Below are 12,909 nucleotides of genomic sequence, written 5' to 3'. Positions count from 1 at the left end.
TTCTCCATCTTTGGCTGCAAAGAATATAATCAATCTGATTTTGGTGTTGACCATCTGGTGATGTCCATGTGTAGAGCCTTCTCTTGTGTTGTTGGAAGAGGGTGTTTGCTATGACCAGTGTGTTCTCTTGGCAAAACTCGATTAGCCTTTGCCCTGCTTCATTCTGTATTCCAAGTCCAAATTTGCCTGCTACCCCAGGTGTTTCTTGACTTCCTACTTTTGCATTCCAGTCCCCTATAATGAAAAGGACATCTTTTGGGGGTGTTAGTTCTAAAAGGTCTTGTAGGTCTTCACAGAACCGTTCATCTTCAGCTTCTTCGGAGTTACTGGTTGGGGTATAGACTTGGATTACTATGATATTGAATGGTTTGCCTTGGAAATAAACAGAGATCATTCTGTCATTTTTGAGACTGCATCCAAATACTGCATTTTGGACTCTCTTGTTGACCATGAGGGAACTTACCTCAACATAATAAAGGCCATATATGACAAACTCAGAGCAAACATTATTCTCAATGGTGAAAAACTGAATTTCTTCTAAGATTAGGAACAAGACAAGGATGTCCACTCTCACCTCTATTATTCAATACAGTTTTGGAATTCCTTGCCATAGCAATCAGTGAACAAAAGGGGAAAAAAGGAATTCAAATTCCAATCCAAATTGGAAAAGAAGTAAAACTGTCACTGTCTCCAAATGACATAATACTATAGATAGAAAATCCTAGGGATACTACCAGAAAACTACTAGAGTTAATCAATGAATCTGGTGATGTTTCAGGATACAAAGTTAATACACAGAATTTTGCTGCATTTTGATGCTAAAAACAAAAATTCAGAAACAGAACTCAAGGAAGCAATCCCCATTACCATTATCTCAAAAAGAATTAAATACCTATGAATAAACTTACCTAAGGAGCAAAAGACTTGTACTCAAAAACTATAAGGTACTGATGAAAGAAATCAAAGATAACACAAACAAATGGAAAGATATACGATGTTCTTGGATTGGAATAATGAATATTATCAAAATGACTATACTAACCAACACAATTTACAGATTCAATACAATCCCTATCAAACTACCAATGGCATTTTTCATAGAGCTAAAACAAAAAATCTTAAAAATCTGTATGGAGACATAAAAGATGCTGAACAGCCAAAGCAATCTTGACAAAGATAAACAGAATTGGAGGAACCGGGCTCCCTGACTTCAAACTATACTATAAAGCTGCAGTCATCAACACAGTATGGCACAGGCACAAAAACAGAAATGCAGATCAGTGGAATAGGTCAGCAAACCGAGAAATAAACCCACATGCCTACGGTCACATATCTATGACCAAGAAGGCAAGACTATACAGTGGAGGAAAGACAATATCTTCAATAAATCGTATCGGGAAAACATGTAAAAAATGAAAGCAGCACATTCTTTAACACCATTCACAAAAATAAACTCAAAATGGATACTATAAAACTCTTAGAGGAAACATAGGCAGAACACACTTTGACACAAATTGCAGCAATATTTTTTCCAAGGCATCTCCTAGAATAATGGAAATAAAAACAAAAATAATCAGTGGGACCTAATTAACCTTAAAAGCTTTTCCACAGCAAAGAAAACCATAAGAGAAGCAAAAAAACAACCATAGAATGGGAGAAAATATTTGCAAAAGATGTGAGTGACAAGGGATTAGTCCCCCAAATTTATAAACAGCTCATGCAACCCAATATCAAAAAAAACAATCCAATCAAAAAAATGGGCAGATCTAAGAAGACATTTCTCCAAAGGAAGACATACAAATAGCCAAGAGTACATGAAAAGATGCTGCTGCTTCTGCTGCTAAGTCACTTCAGTCGTGTCCGACTCTGTGTGACCCCATGGACTGCAGCCCACCGGGCTCCCCCATCCCTGGGATTCTCCAGGCAAGAACACTGGAGTGGGTTGCTATTTCCTTCTCCAATTCATGAAAGATGCTAAATATCATTAATTATTGGAGAAATATAAATCGAAACTACAATGAGGTATCACCTCACAGTAAACAGAAAGGCCATCATCAAGAAAAAAAATCTACAAATAATAAATACTGTAGAGACTGTGTTGAAAAGGGAACCCTCTTACACTGCTGATGGGAATGTAAACTGGTGCAGCTGCTATGGAGAACAGTACAGTGGTTCCTTTTAAAACTAAAAACAGAGCTACCATACGATCCACCAATCCCACTTCTGAGCATATTTTGAACAAAACTATAGCTCAAAAAGATACATACACCCCTGTGTTCACTGCAGCCCTATTCACAATAGCCAAGGCATGGAAACAACCTAAATGTCCACTGACAGATGAATGGTAAAGAAGATGTGGCATTTACACACAATGGAATATTACTCAACCACTAAAAAGAATGAAATAATGCCATTTGCATCAACACGGATGGACCTAGAGATTATTATACTGAGTGAAGTCAGCTTAAACTTCTTTAGACAGTCTGAAACCTGAACTTTACAGACGCCACCGAGGAGGCTCAAGAGGAAGTGAGGTACCTGTTGCTGGAAACTGGAGGAAGATCATAGTCCAGCAGGTCCTCACATGGTTAACCAGTGATCTCACTCCTAGATGCACGCCCAGGAGAGAACGTACGTCCACAGATAACTCATACACAGATGCTCATGGCAGCAGCTTCGTAATAGCCCCAAATTAGAAGCAACCCGAAAGATCATTAGCTGGTGAAAGAGCAAACCAATTTTGGTGCACCTGGACAATGAACATGGTCTGGCCACCAAAGGATGAAGCACTGACAGACCAGCACGTGGTCACTGGGAAACATCAGGCCGAGTAAAGGACGCCAGACACAGACACCCACGTGCTGTGGGCTCCACTTGTACGAATGTCCAGAGCAGACAGGCACGCAGAGACAGACAGCAGAGTACAGCTGACCTATGACTGGAGCACACGGGGCTTAGGGGAGGTGACAGGTAACCTGAGGAGAGTTTACCTGTGGTAGTGCAACTTGCTCCGAACTTGAGGGGGGCAAGGGATACACAACTCTGAATAAACTACAAACTGCTGAACTGTGTTAAATGGACAAACTGTGTGACGTGTAAAATTATTATCTCAATAGAGCTGTTAGAATAAGATACACCCGACATCATTAATCATTAGGGAAAAGCAAATTAAAACCACAATGAGAGATCCCTACAAACCAATTACGATGCCTAAAATAGATAATTTTTAAGCCTGACAGTACCAAGAGCTGAAAAGGAAGCAGGGCCGATGGAAACTCATACACTGCTTGTGAGAATGCAGTCTACCAAACATCTGTCGTCAACATCCGGAAGCACTTAGTTCTGGTCACTTATTTGCCCTCTATGTGCCTGGAGTCTCTGAGGAAGCCTCTGAGGTCTGTCCTCCTCCAGGCCTCTTCAGCCCAGCTCTGTCCTCCTTTCTGGGTCACTGCCCACAGGTCGGGTAGGAACTGGCTTCACTGAGGCCTAGTCACACACCAGGGTTCTGCTCCATGGCCGACGCCTGTGCATGGAGATCTGCACATGAAACTTAAGAACACACTTCAGTCCCAAGAGGACAGAGGCTCCAGGGAGCAAGACTCACATTTGGATTTTTCTGCATGTAAACCCGTCCTGGCCAAGTCCCTGCACATAAGGTGCCCATCGAGAATGATACTGGACTGGCTTGTTCGTGAGGCAGGAAAACAAAATGGACTGATTCTGTTACCCTTGTTTTCTACACTAAGACATTGCTTCTATGATAAATTAAGTTCTGAAGAAATGTAAAGCTGTCCCACAAACACACAGATGTTTGATTCAAGTCAAAGAAAAACACTAAGCTTTCTGCCTCCATTCAATTACACCCCTCACTGTGCTTAATCTCTTCCTCTCCAACTTTTTTTTAATTTATTTATTTTAATGGGAAGACAATTACTTTACAATATTGTGATGGATTTTGCCATAGATCAATACGAATCAGCCACAGGCATACACGTGAACCCTCTCTCCTGAACCCCCCTCCCACCTCCCTCCCCAGCTCATCCGTCCAGGTTATCACAGACACCGGCTTCTGGTGCCCTGCATCATACATCAAGCTTGCACTGACTGTCGATTTTACGTATGGTAACACATGTTCCAATGCTATTCTCTCAAATCATCCCGCCCTCTCCTTCTCCCATTGAGTCCAAAAGTCTGTTCTTTACGTCTGCGTCACCATTGCTGCCCTGAACATAGGACTGTTGGTACCAGATACCATATATACACGTTAATATACAGTATTGGTCTTTCTCTTCCTGACTTACTTTGTTAAAACAAGGTGGCGGTAAGGGTGGGGGCCTCACCTCACACACCCCCGCCCCCTCACCCAGTGGAAATGCAAAGAAGTCCCCTGACTTACGGTGACCAGGACCAGGCTCTGGGGGTGCCGACTCCAAGCTCAGGGCAGTATCAGGTTGCTTCTTGGAATCTTGCAAAAGATGCAGAAACACCTTTTTGAAAATGGAAAAGAGCTTCACGTTATTTTATGTTCCCTTCCACATTGTACCTCTTCTGCCTCAATTACCCAACTGGGTCATTATGACAATATTCACCAAACAGCCACCATATTTCACTTGGTCGTTCAGTTAAGGGACAGAACTCTAAGGCCACCTGGTCCTGCCCACAGGACACAAAGGTGAGTAAAACCAGTCTGAACCTCAGGGCACCTCGGTCCTGGCCAAGCCGCCAGGAAGGAATGGGCAGAGCGTGGTGGGGCCGATCACACAGAGCATCCAATTCAACTGTGGTTTGTGAAGCACTGTCCAGCATCTGAGAAACTCAGGAAGAATCAGGCCACAAACTCGTGAGCCGCACCGCGGATTCAGAGTGGGTGGGCCCACGTGTGACAATCCCCACCACAGAGTCTTCTCCACAGGCTCTGGGACCTCTTAATACCTAAACAGGTTTGTCCTATAAACTGGCTTGAAGTCAGTAATTGGTTAGTGCTGGACGCCGACGCCCTGCCTCACTGTTCAAACCGAAGGGCTGTGGCTGTCATCAAAGTCCATGAACGATAAATGCTGCAGAGGGTATGGAGAAAAGGGAACCCTCCTACACTGTTGGTAGGAATGTAGAGCATTCTCTATGAAGAAGAGTATGGAGGTTCCTTACAAAACTAAAAATAGAGCTACCACATGACCCAGCAATCCCATTCCTAGGCACGTAGCTGGAGAAAAACATAATTTGAAAAGATACATGTTCACTGAAACACTTTACAGTAGCCAGGTCATGGAAGCAACCTAAATGTCCATCAGCAGAGGAATGGATAAGGACAATGTGGTACATATATACAATGGAATATTACTCAGCCATAATAAAGAAAGAAATAATGCCATTTGCAGCAACATGGATGGACACAGAGATGATCATACTAAGTGAAGAAAGGCAGAAAAAAAGAAAGACATCATAAAAATTGCTCATACATTCTATCTAAAATATGAGACAGATGACCTTATTTACAAAAGAGAAACAGACTCACAGACATAGGAAACAGAGCTACGGTTACCCAACAGGGAAGGAGGGAGGGATAAACTAGGAGTTTGGAATGAACTTACATACACACTACTATAAAAGAACCAGATAACCAACAAAGATCTACCGTATAGCACAGGGAACTATACTGAATATCTTGTAATAACCTATAAGGGAAAAGGATCTGGAAAAGAATATATACATATTCACATGAACACACATATATATGTATTATATGGGCTTCCCTGGCAGCTCAGCTGGTAAAGAATCTGCCTGCAATGTAGGAGACCCTGGTTTGATTCACGGGTCAGGAAGATCCCCTGGAGAAGGATCCAATATTCCAGTATTCATGAATACTCCAATATTCATGGGTTTCCCTGGTGGCTCAGACAGTAAAGAATCCGCCTGCAATGCAAGAGACTTCGGTTGGATCCCTGTGTTGGGAAGATCCCCTGGAGGAGGGCATGGCAACCCACTCCAGTATTTTTGCCTGGAGAATCCCTGTGGACAGAAGAGCCTGGTGGGCTGCAGTCCATGGGGTTGCTAAGAGTCAGACATGACTAAGCAACTAGGCACAGCACAGCACATATATATACATACACATATATATATACATATATGTCTGTGTGTGTATACACACACACACACACAGCTTCCCTGGTGGCTCAAACAGTAAAGAATTTGCCTGCAATGCAGGAGACCCAGGTTCAATCCCTGGATTGGGAAGATCCCCTGGAGAAGGGAATGACTACCCACTCCAGTATTCTTGCCCAGAGAATCCCTTGAACAAGGGAACCTGGTGGGTTACAGTCCGTAGGATCACAAAGAGTAGGACACAACTGAGTGACTACTACTATACATACACACAACTGAATCACTTTCTGTACACCTAACACTACCACAACACTGAATATCAACTATATTTCCATAAAAAAAAATTTTAAATCCAAGGACTAGGCCCAAAATCAGTACGAGCGAGGCGCAAAAGCATGTGCCTGGAGACAGGGAGATGCGAGGACAGGAGTCTGTGGGTGACTGCTCAGGGGAGGGGACAGGCCACGTGCAGAGGAGAGAGGGTGTCCCTGATGAGAACCCTCGCAGGGTGCGAGGAGAGGCAATGTGGAGAGGGCAGAGGCACTGGGCTCTGAGGCAGGGGCTCCACGCCCAGCAAAGGTCTGGTCAGCCTTGCGCCACAGACAGAGGACTCACACATCCCGAGACCAGAGTGACAGTAACTCAGTGCATAACGGCCACAGACCCGGGAGCAGGCAGTGGGTTTCCTCACTCATTGCTCAGCCACAGTCCACTCAGCCTCTCCTGGGGACCATCACTGAGCCAGGCATTGCCCAGTGCTGCCCTTCCCCTGGTGGCATCACCACACACATGCCCCCTCGCTGCTGCCCATTGCTGCAAAGCCCTGGGGTCCTGACCTCGGCCCCGCTGCAGCCTCCCCACCAGGTGGGCTCCCACTGTGACTTCAAGTCACCCCCTCCCTGGACTCTGAACTCTGCAAACAGCATTTCTATCCTGACTGAGTTTATTTCGGGGAATGAGCACAGAAATATTGACTGACTCTTGGCATTCCTGGGAGCCCGTGGCCCCTAGGAGAAGATGGGGAGAGGCTGCCAGGGGAGAAGCAGCTGGCATGGGGGAGAGACCTGCCTTCTCAGTACATATGATGAATTATTTTGGGCAGAATCCTGCTGAGAGGAGTCTGAGTCCTCCGAATTAGTGATGAGCCACGAGCTGTCATTACTTTCGATCTGATGAGGTTGCTTTTATTAGTAAGATAACCTCTTGCTGATTCCCAGTAAGACCCCAAGGAAAAGCTGCAGACCTCACAATTACTACAAGTGGGAACAATAGCTTAATAATAAGAGAATAGCAACGCTGTGCCATGTGTCACCTTCACTGCCTCATCTCATTAACGGTATTAATAAGACACAAAAAATAGAATTGTTGCAAAAAGTGAATGTGTTTGCATGTAAAGCTGGGAAGACAATGCTAGCCAAATGAGAAGCTCGTGATATCTGAGCCCAAGAGTGATGGGAGGAGGAATAATGACAGCTGGACGCCTGCAAAGTGTCACATCACTTAATTATTAAGTTGACCCAATGAGATCGGCACGGTCATCCCCGTAAGAAGAGAGCGCCGAGGCCCAGTGAAACCAGCATTCACCTGATGCGTTTACCAAGAATGAAATTAGAAACAGGAGAAATAGTGCAACTCAAGATTCATTCACTGAGCAAAGGCTTCCTTTGTACCTCATTTTAATGGGAATTTTCATTGGGTTTTGAAATGTCATTGTGAATTATGCAAAACATACCTTGAAAACAAAGGAGGGAGTCTTGATAATCATCTTCATCTGCTCTTCTAACAGTTTCCCTCTCTTTCTCCTTTCCTAGCAAGGCAGTGTGTGTGTGTGCATGTGTACCTGTGTACTTGGGACGAGGAAACAAAATAAAGGCAGAGGCCCTGCTCTCAGAAGCTCACAGACCACCGGACAGATCCGTACAACACAGAACTTGTGTCGTAAGGACTAGTCTCAGCAGCCTGGGGCGATAATGTACAGCAGGGTGACTACAGGTAACAATACTGTGTTGTATATTTGAAAGTAGCTGAGAGAATAATTTTTTTAATTTCTCATAACAAAAAAAAACACAATTATGTAAGGCGATGGATATAACTAAATTTATAATGGTGATCATTTCCCAATATATACATAAATCATAATGTTGTGCTCTTTAAACTGATACAATGTTATATGTCGATAAAACTGAGAAGAAAGAAATAACCAAATTAAATATCAGGGACACTAAACAGTGTGAAAACAACTGACAATTTAACAAAACTATGGATTTAAGAACAAAGCCTATGGCACCTCTAAAGGAACAGAAGGTCGGGTGTTGGGGAGTCTTCATTCGGGGATTTGTGTTTTGGTAATTGAGAAGAGCTGCAGGATCTAACTTCCATAATGGTCCCAGGTCACCTCAATGTCAACTGGGCCATCAATCCTCAGACCGCAGGGCTGAGCCTGTGCCCTCATCAAGCACGGTTAGACCCCAAACTTGACCTGCACTGAAAATGCCAGCTTGATGGACTGCATCCTGGAGACAGCCAGTGCAAGACACCTTCTGCCTGGATGCTGCAGAAATTCACAAAACTGACCAACCTCTGTAAGACAATGGTAGCATCACTGCAGGAAGAACGTGAGCAGAGGAAGAACTGCCTAACTTTGGCCAATGTAACATAAGCTGCGTCTTTCAGCTTCCCCAAAGAGATTTTTTTTTTAAAACAATGGAAGATAAAATCATGGAGATGGTTTAAATGATAAAGAATAAGACAGTCACTGGCCAAGCCTCTCCAGGCATGGGATTCTGGGCAGGGCTCTCTGCTGCCAGGTCACACTGTGCACACAGAAGGACTTCTATTATTTCAAAGAACTTGAATGAATTCCCAATTGCTGATATAACAAATTGTCACAAACATGGGGCTTATGACAGTGCACATCTACCACCTTATACTCCTGAAGATCAGAAATCTAAAATGGACCCAAGGACTAAGATCAGGATGTTGCAGAGCTGGGTTCCCTCTGCAGGGGCTGAGGAAGGAGGCCCTCTGCTGCCTTTTTCAGCTCCTAGTGGCCCGTTTCTTTGGCTCGAAGCCCCTTCCTCTGTCTTCAAAGCTCATCGCTGCGATCTCTGCTTCCACAAAGGCATCACCTGCTCCAGGGTTCCAGGGATATGCCGGCTCTGGAGGTTCCGAGTGGTTCTCAGTATATATCGAGAGCTGGAGTGAGTGCAGAGCCTGAGACTCCACCAGGAAGGGATCAGAGGGAGCAGCCCCCTCCTGACCATGATGGCATCCAGCAGCCAGGCTCCTGGGAGAGACAATGACTCTAGCTCCTGGGAATTACAATAGGATCTGGAGCTCAAAGATGGGGGGACATGTTAGAAGACACAGGTCAGCCCAGTGGGGTCCACTGGCTAAATCTGATATGAATTCCAAGTGAATAATTATGACAGTGAACTGTAGCTCACTGAACAAAATAGGAAGCCATGCGTCACTATGGACATCAACAGACAGGGTGAAGATACAGTGCTTCCTCATGTTAATGTCAATTTAAAAATGTAGACTCCACACTGGGGTTAGGAAATTGTCCCCTTGGCAGATGTCTCAGCCACAAGGAACATGGAGAAGGGCTAAAACCAGTGGGAAAGAGACACGTGTACCCCGATGTTCATCGCAGCACTGTTTATAATAGCCAGGACATGGAAGCAACCTAGATGTCCATCAGCAGATGAATGGATAAGAAAGCTGTGGTACATGTATACAGTAATACTCAGCCATTAAAAAGAATACATTTGAATCAGTTCTAATGAGGTGGATGAAACTGGAGCCTATTATACAGAGTGAAGTAAGCCAGAAAGAAAAACACCAATACAGTGTACTAACGCATATATGTGGAATTTAGAAAGATGCTAACAATAACCCTGTGTACGAGACAGCAAAAGAGACACTGATGTATAGAACAGTCTTTTGGACTCTGTGGGAGAGGGAGAGGGTGGGATGATTTGGGAGAATGGCATTGAAACATGTATAATATCATATATGAAACGAGTCGCCAGTCCAGGTTCGATGCACAATACTGGATGCTTGGGGCTGGTGCACTGGGACGACCCAGAGGGATGGTACGGGGAGGGAGGAGGGAGGAGGGTTCAGGATGGGGAACACGTGTATACCTGTGGCGGATTCATGTTGATATCTGGCAAAACCAATACAATATTGTAAAGTTAAAAATAAAAGAAAGAAAGAAAGAATGGGAATTTGAAGAATCTCAAAGCACATCCTTACAAAATAAGCAATAATGATGGAAAAAGGAAACAGCTTCCAGGGGAAATGCCTGGCAGACACTGCCTGACCTGGACGATCAACGTTCTGGTCACAGTGTGATGGATGGACCTCCAGCACCAGGCAGTGGGGAGCAAAGAGACAAGGCGGGCCTCCTGTGACTCTCCAGCCAGAAGGTGAACAGGAGGAACCCACAGCACTGCAAAGTGAGGGCTCCATCATCTGCAGGAACATCCAGATCACTAAGTCAAGGGAACAGGGATTCTTCCTGCTTGATGGCTGCTGCCGAGATGGGCAGTGAGCTGAGCGAGACTCGTGTTGATGAATCAGATCCTTTTGCTCTTAAGGGCAAGAGTGGGATGACTGAAACACGATGGGCGAAGAATGCCTGGGGGTTCTTTGTTCTTGAAAGTTGTTCTCAAAGAGTAAAAGTAAATAACTAGAACATGAATGTCAGGTCCTTATTCCCACTCTGGACTTGATTTTTTCCATCCTCTTAATGCTGTGTAAGATGAAGGCATCCAAGCTCAGGCACCAGAGGGAATGACACTCAGGATCCTCTTGACAGAGAGACAAAGGAAACCCTCCTAGAGGAACTCTGCAGGCTCGGTGGAAAGAAACTGCCCATCTCACATGGCCAGTCTGACTTCCTAAAATACTAAAAACTTCAGGTATATTAAAACTGCCCTAGGACACTAATGTGGAGAAGGAAATGGCAACCCACTCCAGTATTCTTGCCTGGAGAATCCCAGGGACGGGGGAGCCTGGTGGGCTGCCGTCTATGGGGTCGTACAGAGTCGGATACGACTGAAGCGACTTAGCAGCAGCAGCAGCAGCAGGACACTAATCATGGAGGGACACGCTGTTGGGAGGGAGGGGGGTGCAGCAGTGTAGAGGATGTATGGGAAACCTTGGTACCTTCTGCTCCACTGCTGTGAACCTAAAACGGCTCCAAAAATTAGTCTGTTCAACACCATGCTACTCATATTCACCCTATGTGCATTACGTCAGCAGATTCTGTCTTAGCCTTAGAGACGTCTGTAAACAGACTTTATCTGCAGGTTGGGGGCCCCACTCTCCTGGCCCACAGCCCCACACAGTAAACACTATCCCTTGCACTGGAGTTGATGTTCAGTCGCTCAGTGGTGTCTGACTCTTTGTGACCCCATGAACTACAGCATTCCAGGCTTCCTTGTCCATCACCAACCCCTCCCGGACCTTGCTCAAACTCTTGCCCATTGAGTTTCTGATGTCATCATATCATCTCATCCTCTGTTGTTCCCTTCTCCTCCTGCCTTCAATCTTTCCCAGCATCAGGGTCTTTTCTAATGAGTTGGCTCTTCGCATCAGGTGGCCAAGGTATTGGAGCTTCAGCTTCAGCATCAGTCCTTCCAATGAGTATTCAGGCTTGATTTCCTTTAGAATTGACTGGTTTGATCAAGAGTCTTCTCCAGCACCACTATTTGAAAGCATCGATAGAGGGGTGGGTATGTAATTGCCAAAATAAAGACAGTGACGACCACAATCAAATTCCACATCCCAGTCTCACTGGCCTGGGGCCTGTTTTGGGACCGTGACTTACAAGGACACGATCGCAGCTCAAGTGAAGCCTGGGCTCCAGCTGCAGAGCCAGGCGTGCCGCTGGCAGCCCCTCCCCACCCACTAGGAAGTCGTCAGGCAGAATGCAGACAAACAAAAGAAAACGTCCTGGGTGCAGTGATAGCCCCGCTAACCGTAATCGATCACAGACTCAGGACGCAAAGTCAATACTCGCCAAGTGTAAAGACACAAAATTGGTGGAGATGGGTATTTTATAGACAATACCAAACAAAAGAATTTTTTTAAGGGGCTTAATCTTTTTTCCATTTACGAAAGCTTTCTCAAATAGATCCAAATATACTATAAAATTATATTTCATTAAATCTCCTGAGATATATAAAATGTTGGCTGCCCCTAACAACAGATACCTTCTTTTTTAGTATCTGTGTGTGTGTGAGAGAGAGAAGAGAGATGAGACTGTATCAATCAATATTTATTTAGTACCTATTACACACAAAGCGTGTACTAAACGTAGCAGGTGGAAATTACTGCAAGAAACTGGAGGAGCAGATGAGACTTTCAAAGTAATTGAGTAGTTGGTTCTGTGACTCCTCATTGGGCTTGTTTGGGGATGATTAACAGGATGTGATCCACACAGTCAAAGGCTTTGGCATAGGCAATAAAGCAGAAATAGATGTTTTTCTGGAACTCTCTTGCTTTTTCAATGATCCAGCAGATGTTGGCAATTTGATCTCTGGTTCCTCTGCCTTTTCTAAAACCAGCTTGAACATCTGGAAGTTCTTGAGAAATCTATATGCAGGTCAGGAAGCAACAGTTAGAACTGGACATGGAACAACAGACTGGTTCCAAATAGGAAAAGGAGTACATCAAGGCTGTATACTGTCACCCTGCTTATTTAACTTATATGCAGAGTACATCATGAGAAACTCTGGGCTGGAAGAAGCACAAGCTGGAGTCAAGATTGCTGGGAGAAATATCAATAACCTCGCC

The 12,909-nt window shown here is 44.6% G+C and overlaps 1 protein-coding gene across 1 annotated transcript in view; it reads right to left on the bottom strand.

Moving 5' to 3' along the window:
- Window positions 1–12,909, bottom strand: part of ABCA13 (ATP-binding cassette, sub-family A (ABC1), member 13) — a 402,303-nt gene that overhangs the window by 194,998 nt on the left and 194,396 nt on the right. Inside the window, exon 42 of the mRNA XM_010831050.1 lies at window positions 4,397–4,487. Within this exon, the coding sequence (XP_010829352.1) occupies window positions 4,397–4,487 (91 nt within the window). The remainder of the gene's footprint in view (window positions 1–4,396; window positions 4,488–12,909) is intronic.

Source organism: Bison bison, unplaced genomic scaffold, assembly GCF_000754665.1.
Source record: "Bison bison bison isolate TAMUID 2011002044 unplaced genomic scaffold, Bison_UMD1.0 scf7180017864522, whole genome shotgun sequence".
Classification (NCBI taxonomy): domain Eukaryota; kingdom Metazoa; phylum Chordata; class Mammalia; order Artiodactyla; family Bovidae; genus Bison; species Bison bison.
This window is presented reverse-complemented; position numbering and strand designations above follow the sequence as displayed.